This window comes from Loxodonta africana, chromosome 11 (assembly GCF_030014295.1).
Source record: "Loxodonta africana isolate mLoxAfr1 chromosome 11, mLoxAfr1.hap2, whole genome shotgun sequence".
In the NCBI taxonomy this organism is placed as follows: Eukaryota; Metazoa; Chordata; class Mammalia; order Proboscidea; family Elephantidae; genus Loxodonta; species Loxodonta africana.
In genome coordinates this window covers 50,547,636-50,563,453 of record NC_087352.1, presented here as the reverse complement: position 1 = coordinate 50,563,453, position 15,818 = coordinate 50,547,636, and the positions used below count along the sequence as shown (strand labels likewise).

At 35.7% G+C, this 15,818-nt stretch overlaps 1 protein-coding gene across 7 annotated transcripts in view; it reads left to right on the top strand.

Moving 5' to 3' along the window:
• WDR7 (WD repeat domain 7) overlaps positions 1 to 15,818 on the top strand; it is a 429,516-nt gene that overhangs the window by 89,863 nt on the left and 323,835 nt on the right. For all 7 annotated transcript variants that reach the window (XM_064294478.1, XM_064294472.1, XM_064294474.1 and 4 more), the window contains 2 exons: positions 926 to 1,121; positions 11,372 to 11,586. In XM_064294478.1, coding sequence (XP_064150548.1) covers positions 926 to 1,121; positions 11,372 to 11,586 — 411 coding nt within the window. The remainder of the gene's footprint in view (positions 1 to 925; positions 1,122 to 11,371; positions 11,587 to 15,818) is intronic.

Genomic DNA, 15,818 nt, shown 5'->3' with positions numbered 1-15,818 from the left:
GATAGTATACATGTAGTACGGTGTGCATCATCCTCAATAAATAGCTACCATATGTACAGTCATGCATTTCAGATGGCTGTTTTCATACCATTTCCATCATTGTGAACTGGAAGCGTAATCTAAATAAGTCACTAAAAAGTTTTAAATTGCTTATAAATTGCCTTGCAAAAATACAAAGGCTTTAATTTTCTAGAGAATGAATTCAGTTCTCTGTTGCTAATGCAGATCCTTATTGTGTCTTTGCTTGATTATTTATATCACATCTTTTTCTGAAAAGGAATTGAAGGGCAAAAACTAGAGATGAGCAGAAACGCATAGCAGAGTGTTTAATTGTGTGGTTCGTTGAGGTGGTGTTCCTGCCAGTGTTACAGACAGAAGCTGAGAGGAAACAGGGAAGCACATCTACTGGCAATGAAAAATCTCTGTGGCTCCTCAGAAATGGTGGTAGCCGAGGGCCCATAAGGGTATTGTTTTTGAGCAAAGGTTCAGGGAGGAGCAAGAATCTAAATGACGGAGTCACAAACAGAAACCAGCACCGCAGAAAGCTCTAGGGCAAACAAAGGAAAGTTCATACTGTGGAAAGAGAGCACATAATACCAGATCAATCTTTTCCTGCTTTGCCAGCTCAGATATAGCAATCACTTCAGTAAGATCATCTTCAAATTTGAGCAGCAGATTTCCCAACACATCTTTTCTATTTTTGATCTAGGTTTAATTTAGTATTTTCTTTTAGGTGTTGTGATGATTGAACTGGGTGTTTCGTGCGTAATATAAAGACATGAATGTATTTCGACACAACCTAATGTTATGGTTGGTTATCAACAGTACTGAATCTATAATTAATTTTGGTTTAAGGTATTGAGGACAGGATCCGTTTTATTCTGACTTTAATTTCGGTATAATTAAGGTTTATTCTTCTTTTCAGGCAAGAGTGCAACACTGCATTTGCTCTGTAGCCAGTGACCACTCAGTAGGACTTCTCAGTTTGAGAGAGAAGAAGTGCATCATGCTGGCGTCTCGTCACCTTTTTCCTATCCAAGTAATCAAGTGGAGGCCTTCTGACGATTACCTGGTGGTGGGATGTTCAGACGGCTCTGTGTATGTCTGGCAAATGGATACTGGTAAGAACGAATGTAAAAGAATAGAAAATTAAAGGGGTATATTTTATTTCCTAGAAATTAAAAAAAAAGCACACATAGACACATATATATACATATATGAAAAAAAAGGCCCCAAAGTGTGAAAAGATTACTGCTTTTATTTCTGATAACTGCTTTTTCTAAAATTCTCATCATTTTCAACAAAGAAATATTTAAGTGCCCTCTTATTTGTCGTACTATTTGAAATACTTGTAGAGCAGCTCACCAATCTATAAGGGCATGCAATTGAAGACAATATACAGATGAGGACAGACATACAGAAAACCAAATCAGACACGTAGCAAAAATGTAAGGGATTTCTGTATAATCCATGAAGTAAATTGTAAACAAGGTGACGGAATCACGTCTCAGGTTCACAAACGGTGGATAAGAGACAGCAGGAAAGCAATGTTGGGCAGTTAATTGTAGGAGGTGATTGAAATAAAGGCTTCAGGTTCTGAAGAAAATACATAAAATTTCAAGTTTGAGAAGTTTTATGTGTAGGGATGTAATATGGAACAACTAATGTTTGGCTTAATAGCACACACAATGATAAATTTGCATTTCTTGTGGTTTTCCCTGGGAAACTTTTAAGTATATAACTAAATGTTTATTAGTTAAGGCTTTTTTAGAAACACATTCTACTCTGTGTTTACTGTCTTAAGTAATCACCTATCAGTATTTAAAATATTTTTTTTTTAGATTTCTAGCTGTACTGTATAATATTTCTGCAAAGTGTTTTCCTTCTTTATTTTAGTTTAAGTAGCACCTTTTGAAGTCAGACTCTATACATATTTCTGCCTGCACTGTGGAGCAGTAGGGAGCTCTATTAATACTTTTTGGAATAAATAGTTGTGGTCTTCAGTGATCTTTTATTTAAAGTCCTCCTTTTACATTAGTAGTAGGTAGTCAATCTTTTTTTTTTTTTTTTTTAATTGTGCTTTAGGTGTAAGTTTACACCTCCAGTTAGTTTCTCATACAAAAACTTTTACACACACCGTTATGTGACCCTAGTTGTTCTCCCTATAATGTGACTGCACACTCCTCCTCTCCACCCCGGATTTCCCCCATGTCCATTCAACCAGCGCCTTTCTGCCTTCTCATCTCGCCTCCAGACAGGAGCTGCCCATTTAGTCTTATGTATCTACTTGAACTTCATGAGTATCATTTTATGTCTTATAGTCCAGTCTAATCTTTGTCTGAAGAGTTGGCTTCAGGAATGGTTTGAGTTCTGGGTCAACAGTCTGGGGGCCATGTCTTCTGGGGTTCCTCCAATCTCAGTCAGACCACCAAGTCTGATCTTTTTATGAAAATTTGAGCTCTGCACCCCACTTTTCTCCTGCTGTGTCAGGGACCCTCTGTTGTGTTCCCTGTCAGGGCAGTCATTGGTGGTAGCTGGGCACCATCTAGTTCTGGTCTCAGGCTGATGGAATCTCTGGTTCATATGGCCCTTTCTGTCTCTTGGCCTAATATTTTCCTTGTGTCCTTGGTGTTCTTCATTCTCCTTTGCTCCAGGTGGGTTGGGACCAATTGATGCATCTTAGAAGGCCGTTTGCTAGCCTCCAGGACCCCAGATGCCACTCACCAAAGTGGGATGCAGAACATTTTCATAGTATACTTTGTTATGCCAGTTGACCTAGGCGTCCCCTGAAACCATGGTCCCCAGACCCTGCCCCTACTTCTCTGTCCCTCGAAGTGTTTGGTCATATTCAGGAAACTTCTTAGCTTTTGGTTTAGTCCAGTTGTGCTGATTTCCTCCCTTCACCTAAGGTAATTCTTGTCTACTATCTAGTTGATGAATTCCCTTCTCCCTCCCTCCCCACCCTTGTAACCATCAAAGAATGTTTTCTTCTGTGTTTAAGCTTTTTCTTGAGTTCTCATAATAGTGGTCTTATGTATTATTTGGCCTTTTGTGACTAATTTCACTCAGCATAATGCCTTCCAGATTCATCCATGTTATGAGCTGTTTTGTGGATTGATCGTTGTACTTTATTATTTTAGAGTATTCCATTGTGTGAATATACCATAATTTGTTTATCCATTCATCTGTTGATGGGCACCTAGGTAGTTTCTATCTTTTTGCTATTGAGAACAGTACTACAGTGAATATGGGTGTGCATATGTCTATTTGTGTGACAGCTCTTACTTCTCTAGGATATATTCCAAGGAGTGGATTATTGGATCGTGTGGTACTTCTATTTCTAACTTTTTAAGGAAGCGCCAAATCAATTTCCAAAGTGGTTGTACCATTTTATATTCCCACCAGCAGTGTATAAGTGTTCCAATCTCTCCACAACCTTTCCAACATTTATTATTCTGTGTTTTTTGGATTAATGCCAGCCTTGTTGGAGTGAGATGGTATCTCATCATAATTTTGATTTGCATTTCTTTAATGGCAAATGATTGTAAGCATTTCCTCATGTAGCTGTTAGCTGCCTGAATGTCTTCTTTGGCGAAGTGTCTGCTCACATCCTTTGCCCATTTTTTAATTGGGTTATTTGTCTTTTTGTTGTTGAGGTTTTGCAGTATTTTGTAGATTTTAAGAGATTAGACCCCGATCGGATATGTTGTAAGCAAAAACTTCTTTCCCAGTCTGTAGGTTGTCTTTGTGCTCTTTTGGTGAAGTCTTTTGATGAGCGTGTTTGATTTTTAGGAGCTCCCAGTTATCTAGTTTCTCTTCTGGGGTTTTTATGTTGTTAAGAATGTTTCGTATTCTGTTTATGCCATGTATTAGGGCCCCTAGCCTTATCGCTATTTTTTCTTTATAGTTTTAGATTTCATATTTAGGTCTTTGATCCATTTCGAGTTAGTTTTTGTGCACTGTGTAAGGTATGGGTCTTATTTCATTTTTTGCAGGTGGATACCCAGTTATGCCAGCACCATTTGTTAAAGAGTCTTTTCCCTATTTAACTGACTTAGGCCTTTGTCAAATATCAGCTGCTCATAGGCAGATGAATTCATGTCTGGATTCTCAATTCTGTTCCACTGGTCTGTGTATCTGTTGTACCAGTACCAGGCTGTTTTGACTACCTTGGCGGTATAATAGGTTCTAAAGTCAGGTAGTGTGGGGCCTCCCACTTTGTTCTTCTTCAGTAATGCATTACTTTTCCAGGGCCTCTTCCCTTTCCATATGAAATTAGTGGTTTGTTTCTCCATCTCATTAAAAAATGTTGTTAGAATTTGGATTGGGATTGCATTGTGTCTGTAGATTCCTTTGGGTAGAATTGACATTTTCACAATGTTGAGTCTTCCTATCCATGAGCAAGGTATATTTTTCCACTTATGTAGGTCTCTTTCGGTTTCTTGCAGTAGCGTGTTGTCATTTTCTTTGTATGGGTCTTTTACGTCTCTGGTTAGATTTATTCCTAAGCATTTTATCTTCTTGGGCTATTGTAAATGGTATTGATTTGGTGATTTCCTTTTCAATTTTCTCTTTATTGGTATAGGGGAATCCAACTGGTTTTTGTATGTTTATCTAATATCCTGATACTTTGTTGAAATCTTCTATTAATTCCAGTAGTTTTCTTGTAAATTCTTGGAGGTTTTCTGTGTATCAGATTATACCATCTGCAAAGAGAGATACCTTTACTTCTTCTTTACCAATTTGGATGCCCTTTATTTTTTTTTTTTTCTAGCCTAATTGCTCTGGTTAGGACCTTCAGCACGATGTTGAGTAAGAGTGGTGATAAAAGGCATCCTTGTCTGATTCCCTTTCTCAAGAGGAATGCTTGCAGACTCTCTCCATTTAGGATGATATTGGCTATTGGCTTTGTATACATGCCCTATATTACATTGAGAAATTTCCCCTCTGTTCCTATTTTGCTGAGAGTTTTTTATCATTAATGGGTGTTGGACTTTGTTAAGAGCCTTTTATGCATCAGTTGATAAGATCATGTTGTCTTGTTTTTGTTTTATTTATGTGATGGATTACATTGATTATTTTTCTAATGTCAAACCAACCTGCATACCTGGTATGAATCCCAATTGGGCATGGTGAATTATTTTAGGGGGTAGTAGGTAGTAATCTTGACAAGAGGAAGCACTCTTGAGGTGTGTCACAGTTTTTGCTTTTGCACTTTTCTTATCTGGTTGCAAATGAGAATCTTACTTTTTGTTTAAAAATTTTAAAGCCCGAAGGTATTAGAAGAGAAAAAAGACTATTTGCTGCCTGTGGTAAATGTTAACATTTTAGCATATTTCTTTTTGGTACTCTTTCTATGCATTTTTAAAAACATAGTTCCTGTCATACTACATGTGCACATTTGTATCTTGCTTTTGTGTTCCTTTATGTTATAACTTATCTCCTAATCAGCACAATTTTGTGCTTGCTAGTTTGGGCACCCAACAAACTAAATATATGGTGTTTGTCCTGGGCTCTGGAGTCAGATTGCTTGGTTTGAATCTATGATCCACCACTTGCTTGCTTTGTGACCTTAGGCAAGTCACTGGACATCTGTTCCTCAGTTTCCTCATCTGTAAAATGAGGTTAATAACAGTTTATATTTTATAGTGTTGGTGGGAAAATAAGATGAGTTCACATTTACCTGGTGCATGGTAAACATAATGTAACTGTGTGTATGTGTCAGTATGTGTGTACATGTGTATATTAGCTATTATTATTATTTAATAAACATGTTGTTTGCCTTCTTATTTTGTTGAACTTAGGAGTATGACATTGCCTACATTTAGAAGCATTTTCTTTGATAATTAGTACTAAAGAAAGTAATTGCTTACAGCAAAAATGACATTCATAAAACATTTTATTTAAAATACTATAAATATTAAATCAATAGTTGATGTATCTTTAATAGAAGTGTATGCTGAGCTTTTTAAGGACTTGTTTAAATTAAATAAGGTGTAAGAGAATGTAATTTTCCTGCATTTTTCAGATAGTTAAATATATGAAATTCTTTACAAATGAGACCTTACCAAAAAGAGTTACTTTTCCAGTAATTTTCCTAGAAGGAAATGACAAATAGGTCCTAGCTATAGGGTTACTGGAGGATATTATTCTTATAATCAGCTCAGTATAATTAAGCCCATAAGCACAATATACAATATTGAAAATTTTCAGTTATCGTCTGACCTTTACAAGAGGATTTGGGTAAACAGTCCATGTGACAGTCTTAAATCAAGATAAAAATAGAAAGGCAGAATTTATTTTGGATTTCAACCATAAGAGCAGGTATACATTCTTTTTTCCTTGCTGCTCTTCAGGCTTTAGCTAGTGATATAAAGGTCCCTGGGGAGGCAGTAAGGCACATCCTGAAGGTATTGGCATTATTTATTTATTAAATTTATTTATTTATTAAATAAATAAAAAATGAAGCTAGATAAATCAGATTCAGACAAGGTTTGATTTATGAAATGTATTTAAACTCTGAGAAGATACTTTATCCGTTTCTTAGTGTCCTGGGAATGTATTTTTATAAGTGACGGTATATTACACTTAAACTGCTCATGCATATGGGGCAATTTTTTGTGTGCTTGCTGCTGTGAACTATACTGGTGTCTCTAGCTTCAAAGCACTTAAACATATCTTTCCTTTATAATTTTATGCAGCATTTCTTTTAGTTTCTTCTTTCAAGTTGGTAATTTCCATTTTCAGTGTTTATTTTAATGAAGTTCAAGTTAGTAATGTAAAATTTATCTAGTGAGACAGAGGCCAAGAATCTGATTTTTTTGTGTGTGTGTGTGACATTTTGTATCATATGAAATCAAAGATCATATAGAAGAATCTTGATCAAAAGGTGGAAAATACTGAACACAAGTTCAAATTTTAATGGAATTGAGACTTTCTATAGCCATGGATGCTGGGTGAACCACTGAAACTATTGCCCTGAGATAATTTTTAAACCTTAAATCAAAAATATCCCCTGAAATCTTCTTTAAACCAAACAACAGTTTAGTTTAACTAGTAAAAAAAGGTCTGCCTTGAGCTTGTGCTCTTTTAAGAACTGTCTATATGGGATCAAATTGACAATATCAACTCAAAAGATTAAATAGGAAGCTTAGGGGCAGGGCATTCATGTTAATGGAAGTGAAACAACTCAGAAAAGGGTGGTGAGAATTACAACTAGAAGAATGTAATCAATGTCACTGAATTGTACATGTAGAAATTGCTGGTCTGTGCTCTGCTACATATATTCTAAACAACAAGAAAAATAAAATGAATTATATATATATTAAAAAAGAAAGAAATAGCAACTTAGTAGTGATGTAAAGGCCATAGAGCATAAACGGATAAGTACTCGACTACTAACTGAAAGGTTGACTGTTGATTCCACCCAGAGGTGCCTCAGAAGACAGGCCTGGTGATCTGCTTTTGAAAGGTCACAGGCTTAAAAACTCAATGGAGCAGTTCTGCTCTGTATACATGGGGCCACCAGCAGTCAGAATCAACTCGACTGCAATTAACAACAAAAACAGAGGCCATAAACCAAAATAAATAAATAAAAACCAAACCCATTGCTCTCACGTCAATTCCAACTCATAGTAACCATATGGGACAGAGTAGAACTGCCCCATAGGGTTTCCAAGACTGTAAATGTTTATGGAAGCAGACTGCCACGTCTTTCTCCCTTGGAGCAGCTGGTGAGTTCAAACCACCAACCTTTCAGTTAGCAGCTGGATGCTTTAACCATTGTGCCACCAGGGCACCTCTTTCACATCTGTGGATACTTAGAAAATTCTTCAAGCGATGAGTGATAAGATTTGGCCACATGAACCTCTTGATTCCCACTTATGAACTCAGTAAAGGTGGGCCACTGACCTAGCAGATAGCTGCTTATATATGGACTGTTCCTGTGCTTCAGGGATCAAATGTCTCATCCTTCACATTCGATGTTCCCAGTAAGCATGCAGTGTCATTCCCACAGGCCTCAGACAAGGTCAAAATCTTGCCTATTTGGGAAACAGTGGCAGGCTTTAAGTAATGACTTATGTTGCAAGGCTTTCTTCTTATCTCACCGTTACCAAGCAGCAATAACATTGTCATCTGCCAATATTTGTAGTTTTTGCTACATAACAAGATGACTGCTTCTTATATTGTATTTCTTCTTACATTCCTATAGGTATAATTACTAGATCTTCTTGCAAATACTATTAAAAGCTGACAAAAAATTAATAAAAATTAGTGTATGAAGTCTTGTCAGTATACTTTATTGTTTCCTTTTTTTCCTATTTTTCTGTCCTTTCACATTTCCTAAAATATGTCTGTTTTTGCATTTACTTCATAAGGTATACATTACAGTTATCTTTTTGAACTTAATTATCTATAAAATATAGCAGAATTATGAATTCATGCATATTTATATGTCTGTTGAAAAATGCATATAAAGCAAATAAAACTAGAAACGTAAGTGTGTTGGGTGGGACAATAAAGAGGGGCTTTGCTCACCTTGTCCTCAGTCAGTTTGTCCAGTGTCGAAGAATCAGAGTTTTCATAAAAGTAAAGAGTCTAAGTTATGTATTATTCTAGCTTAAGACTAACCTTTTTTTAATATTTCAGTGATTTTTTTTTTTTGCTGTTTCTTAAAATTTTTTTAATTAATTTTATTTTTTGTTGCTGAAAATATACACAGTGGAACATACACTAATTCAACAATTTCTACATGTACAATTCAGTGACATTGATTATGTTCTTCCAGTTATGCAACCATTCTCACCTTCCTTTTCTGAGTTGTTCCTCCCCCATTAACATGAACTTACTGCCCCGTAAGCTTCCCATCTAACATTTCACGTTGCTGTTGTCAATTTGATTCCATATAGATAGTTCTTTAAAAAAGCACAATGCTCAGGGCAGACATTCTTTATTAGTTAAACTAAACTGTTGTTTGGTTTAAAGAAGACTTTAGGGGGTATTTTTGATTTAAAGTTTAAAAATTATCTCAGGGCAATAGTTTCAGGGGTTCATCCAGCTTCAGTGGCTCCAGAAATTTAGTGATTTTACTTTGATTTATTTAAATTACTGTTTTCATCTTGTAACTAGAATTACCAAAGAAAATCAAGAGCTGGTGTTGCAGATCAGCCTTTCATTAGTAGGTTTCATTAGCATGTAATTTCTTCACATATTTGATGCTCTGCCTGCAGTGTTTAATACTGTAGATATTTTCTTGTACTTTTCTATTTTACAATATATTGCCATTACGTTGTCAACTTTCCTATATTGTCTACATTTTTCTATATTCTACATTTTTGCTTTTTGTTCTATTAAAAAATACTATAGGACAGAGAAAGACACAAAGAATAGAAAACTTCAGAAAAAAGTTACTTGACTAAAACCTTGGAAACACCAAATATACTTAGAGAGTTTCTTTTTCCCTTTTTGATGATCAACTCTAGGGTTTTGGAGAAAGAGGCTGTTAGAGTGGAGATATGACTATCTTTAATAGCCACCCTCCCCACCACTCCTCTAAAAAAAAATGTATGCAATTAATCACTAAGTTCTTTTCATTAAGTCCCCCGCCCCATTTTTTTCTTTGCAGTATACCATTCTAAATTAGGGCCATATTTTTCCATGCTTAAATATCTTCTTTATTGGTTTTTCTGCCTACTCTTTTTGTCTTCTAATCCATCCTGTACTCTCCTGGCAAATTAATCTTAGGAAACAAAACAACATATCACTGCCTTAGTAAAAAACCCATAAATAAGTTCATATTGCCTTTAAGACAAAGTCCTCTACAGTGTGGTACCTTTCTACCTTTCTGTGTTTTCCTCCAACTATTTTTTACACAAACCAGTTGCTCTTATAAAGAATAATTAGATTACCACTTCTGTCTTTTGTGTAATCCATATTGTTGCTCATGGTTTTCACTCATTTAAAACATCATTTTAATTCTTTCTGCTTGTTTGTTTAAAACAGTCTGTCTTAAGGAAATTTTAATAATAATTGCAAAATTTTATATGTTTACTCATGTAGTTACCATTTTTGTTGCTTTTCATTCCCTTGTTTAGATCCAGATTTCCGTCTGGAATCACTTTCCACTTGCCTAAAGGACATCTTTTAATATTCTTGTAGTGTGAGTCTGCTGGTGATGAATTCCTCCAGCTTTTGTATGTCTGAAAAACAATTTCACCTTTATTTTAAAGAGATATCTTCTCTGGGTATAGAATTCTAGGTCGACAGCTTTTTTTTTTTCTTTCAATACTCCACCCTCTTCTTGATTGTTCCCAACGAGAAATCTGTTATCATTCTTATCTTTGTTCTTCTGTATTATAACATGTCTGTTTTCTCTGGATGCTTTTAAGATTTTCTCTTTATTACTGGTTTTGAGCACTTTGTAGTTTCCTTCACATTTCTTTTGTGTGGGGTTTGTTGAACTTCTTTAATTGGGAAGTTTATAATTTTCATCAAATTTGGAAAACTTTGGCTATTATTTGTTTAAAAGTATCTTCTGTCCTCTCTTTTCTTGGGGAGAGTCCAATTATATGATTAATAGACCATTTGAAGTTGTCGCACAGCTCACTAATGCTCTTTTCATTTTGAAAAATTATTTTTTGTGTGTTTAATTTTATATAGTTTCTATTGCTATGTCTTCAAGTTTACCAGTCTTTTCTTCCACAATATGTAATTTACTGTTAATCCCATCCAATGTATTTTTCATCTCAGACATTGTAGTTTTCATCTCTAAAAGTTCTATGTTGGTCTTTTGTATGCCTTCCCTGTCTCTATCCAAACTTATTGAACATCTGGAATGCAGTTATGATGACTTTTAATGCCTTTTTTTGCAAATTTTAACATCTATGTTAGTTATGGGTTGGTTTTGATTGATTTCATTTTCTCCTCATTATGAGTAGTAAGTATATCCTTGCTATTTGGCATGCCTGTTAATTTTTTATTAGATACCAGATTTTGTGAATTTTATTTTGTTTTGAGGGTTGGATATTTGTTTCTATAAATCTTGAGTTTTGTTCAAGGGACATAGTTAAGTTACTTGGAAACTCTTTGGTCCTTTTGGGTCTTGCTTTTAAGACTTGTCAGGTGGAACTGAAGCAATGTTAAGTCTGGGACGAGTTATTCCCCACTGCTAAGGCAAGACCTTTCTGAGTACTCCACCCATTGACCTGTGAATTGGTTTTCAGTTTGGTTGGTGGGAGTAAGCACTATGAGCCTGGGCACTGTTCCCTCAAATCCTCTCAGGTAGTTCTTTCCTGGGCCATTTCCCTTTCTTAAAAAACTATTTAAAATTTTGTAGTGTTATATAATATTTGTGAATATATATGTCTTCCAGGTGCATTGGATCGTTGTGTGATGGGGATAACAGCAGTGGAGATACTGAATGCTTGTGATGAAGCAGTTCCAGCTGCGGTTGATTCACTCAGTCATCCAGCAGTCAACCTAAAACAAGCTATGACAAGGCGTAGTCTTGCTGCCCTTAAAAATATGGCCCAACATAAGCTACAAACCCTTGCAACTAACCTCTTGGCTTCTGAGGCGTCTGACAAAGTAAGTTTTATATGTGTGCTCGTGGCGTATGTGTAGTCCACGTTTTACTTCATTTGATAACATAGCTTTGGCAGGTCTTAGAGGATAATGTTTGGGAGATGGCACTATTGAAAATTAAACTGATTTATATTTATGTTCATATAACATATTTTTAGAGTGTATCAAGTATTTGATGTTTTGAAAAATTATTCTTAACCATTTGAAATATTTTAAAATTATTCCTATTGAATTAAATGACTTCGGTTTCTTAAATTACAGCAAACATGTATAATCTGTCAGACTTTCTGGCAGTCTTTCTGTTGAAGAATTGAGTACTAGCTAATGGTCTGCTGGTAAAAAAAAAAAAAAGGAAATAATTTAGGCGCATTTAAGATGTCTGTAATTGTGACAGAAACCCTGGCGGTGTATTAGTTAAGAACTACAGCTGCTAGCCAAAAGGCTGGCAGTTTGAGCCCACTGGGCGCTCCTTGAGAAGTCTCTGGGGCAGTTCTACTCTGTCCTGTAGGGCTGCTATGAGTCAGAATCGACTTGACGGCAAAGAGTTTGATTTTTTTTTTGGTTTGGTAATTGTGACTTATCCTTTGTTTTTAAATTAGGTTCTGAATTTAGTAAGGTTGAACTATTATCAGTATTTAAGAAAATATCTGAAAGTAGTACGATGGAGTTGCACATATATTGGCATTATTCTGTGAGACCCAAGCTCAGTCACACTTTCTGAAATATACTTGGTATAAGTCATTTCTTCAGTTAACAAGAAGATTTGTTGTTGTTAGTTGCCATTGAGTTGATTCCAACTCATGGCAACCCCACATGTGCAGAGTAGATCTGCATCATAGGGTTTTCAAGGCTGTGACCTTTAGGAAGCAGATCACCAGGCTTGTCTTCTGAGGCACCTCTGGTGGGTTTGAACTGCCGAACTTTCGGCTAGTAGTCAAGTGCTTAACTGTTTGCACCACCCAGGGACTCCTTGTAACAGAAGATTATGACAGAATAATATTCTACTAAAAGAAGAGCAAATAAAATCTCCATTCATTAGTTGGTCACTGTCTTTAGTTTTGTAGAGGCTGGTGCCCTGAGTTGGTATAGACTTGACAGCAACTAACGACAACAAAATCACTATTTGGTTTGTGGTATTTTGTTTTCTGTGATATGTTTAGAATCAGTTTGTCTTTGGTAATTGATAAATGAAGCCTAGAGATAATCCTAATATTTCCGCAGGATCAGTATTTAAAATTTCTAGTTCTAATGCCAAAGTATTCATTAGAGTAGTTAATGGGTAACAAAAATACTTTTATTTTTATTTTCTCTTATTCTTGATTCCTGTTTTTTTTAATGGTTAGACATGCGAATAAATAGCAAAGGGGTTGAAAGGCTCATAAGCAGACTTGAAAATCAGCCCATGAGTTAGTGAGTGCTGATGACACGAAATACTATAGGCAATCTACTGATCCATATCCTCCAGTAATTGGCATAATGTCACCTTTTGATCATTCTGTCTTTCCCCAAGATAGAAGTGTTTTATTGGATATGTTATATTGCATGTTTCATAGATAAGAATTATGAAATACTTTTTTTTTTTAAACACTTTCATTCCATTGCTCTGAACTTTGAGGAAAATCACACCTCAAATGTACTTTCCATGCCTATAATTTATTTCAAGGGACCACATAGATGTCTCTAGGAACTCACTGTGCATAGCACATTGTCTGATATTCTATATAATTTTAATTTTGAGCAAATTTATAAGACAGTATATTTTTGGGCATGCATGTATATTATGTAGTCCCCAAATATATTCTTTTTCTTGATAGTATCTCCTAGAAGTAAAAAAATTAGAAACAACAATTATATATTTGGAAAATTAAAGAAAAATAAGTAGTACAGTAACATTTATGAATGTCTTTTGTAAGTGGTCATGGTCCATTATGTGATTTTTACAATCTTGTTTGTCCCTGTTTTAATAGCACGTTTTATAGTGCAATTAGTGATAAAAGCACCAGATATCAGAGACACTACACTTATGTATTGTAAAATATATTGCTTGTGAACCTCCTCTGTCTTGTAGCGGTGGTAATTGTTGCCTGGCCTACAAGGAAAACAATTATAGAAGGGGGAAAAGGCTTAGGAAGCTGAGGCTGCAGGAGGATAATCACTTTATGAAAAATGTATGTTGGCTGGACCATTAGGGATTTCTCTATTTTCTCATGTTGAGTTTGAGGCTCCTTCTGAGGGGAATATTTAAATAGCAGTCCTCTGGCTTTCTAGCCTCCGGAGAAATAAAACCCACCCAAAGTTAAAACAAAACAAAAACATAACTAATAGTCCTCTTGGTAGTACAGGACTTATTGTAGAATATTTTAATAGTCTTAAAAGTAGATTTTTTTTTTGCTTGTTTAATAAAAGTATTCTTTCATTTCTGCCATTAGTGTATAGGACACTTACAAATGTTGATACAGGAAATGACTTGTGAGGCCACTAGAAGGATAGAGGAGAAGTAATGGGGACCTGCAATAAGATTAGGCAGTGAAAATGTATATAGGAAGGGATGGGTTGTAAGGTATTATGTAGGTTGAATAAATATGATTTGACAAATGATTTCACAAAAGCTGAAGGGAGAGTGTTGGGGCTCTTAGAATCAGAAACAAACAAGACATGGAATAGGCTTTGAGGCTAGTCATCATAGGAGACATAGACCTCTTTTAGAGAGTGTTGGGCGATGGGGTGTTTGCAGGGGGAGCTAAAACCTCCTATGAAGGAGTGACATGATAGTGAGATAGAGTAGGGATGGAATATTTTTCTTTTCCTAAAAGGATGCTGGACCATCAGAGCCTGAATTAGAGGGCTGTCCTCATTTTGGGGTGCCTGCTGTTGTCCTGTTTTTCCAGATATACTGTCTTCCTTAATTGTCACTGGAAATAGGTGAGTTATTACTGTCTACAACTTTGCAAATGATGAACCTAAAAGCTGGTTAGAATAGGGATTGGCATTTTTTCTAAAAATACAGGGCCAGACAATAAATATTTTAGGCATGTGGTGGTATTTGATGAATGCATGTTAAGAAAATGGCCTAATGTCTGGTGGTCTTTTTGACTAGTTTTCTCATACGGCTTTTGTCACAATCAGTGGTTCTTGGTGAGGCAATTTTGGGGGGGTGCCTTTGGTGAGAGGGATTTTATTAGTGATGCTGGAAAGCCCTATTGTTGTTGTTTGGTGCCATTGAGTCGATTTTGACTCATAGCGACCCCATGTGACAGAGTAGAACTGCCCCATAGGGTTTCCTAGGCTATCATCTTTACAGGAACAGATCGCCAGGCCTTTTTCCTGCTGAGCTGCTGGATGGGCTCGAGCTGCCAACCTTTCAGTTGGCAGTTGAGTGCTTAACCCTTGCGCCACTACCATGAAATCTATTTCTTAGGCGTATTGTGTATGATTTGCTAGTTGAGGCCTTTACGTCTTGGGCATGGTTGTGCTAATTAGAAGCACCCTATTTATATTGAAATATGACAAGGTTGAAGAAATTGAAAAGTGATTGGGATGATTGATCTTTTGCCTTACATTTCTGTCTCCATTGTCTAATTAGTCAAAAGCCTGATAAAATGAAGGAGCTATATTTACAAAGGTCACTAGCTTTGTATTCTGTGTAACTAGGTGAGAGAATGGAATTTAGTCAAATATAGCCTACTAAGAACAGTCTCTGTGATTTTTGCTTGCAAAATTTACTCTGTAAAAAAATCTTGTACTGATTCAATTGACTTTATGATTCACTGTGAAAAGGGCACTCTAAGGTACAGACAGGGACAAGCCAAATGATATTGTATATAGGATGCCAGGTGAACTGTTTTTGTCCTTCGAAGAATTCTTATGATATGTATGACCTTTGAAGAGTCGAGTAAACTTGCTTAACATTCCACCGTAAAATTGTAGAGATAATTATATATATATATAATATATATAAATACGTTGATTGTGTATTTATTACTTATTTATAAATATATATAAATTCAGTTTCTGGTTGTTCCAGATGGTAACTGAGACAAAACTTTCGTATTACAATAATTGCTGTCTAGTCTTTGATAAGTAGCTAAGCTGTTCAGTCTTAGGAAAACAAAAGAATAAATGTCTGTGGCTGTAGGAGGAGAAACTTATTTCCTCAATCAGATAAAGGCAGCGTTGTTACCTTCTGGTCTGAGAGGGATATTGGGAGATTTTAGAACGAATATTATTCCAATACT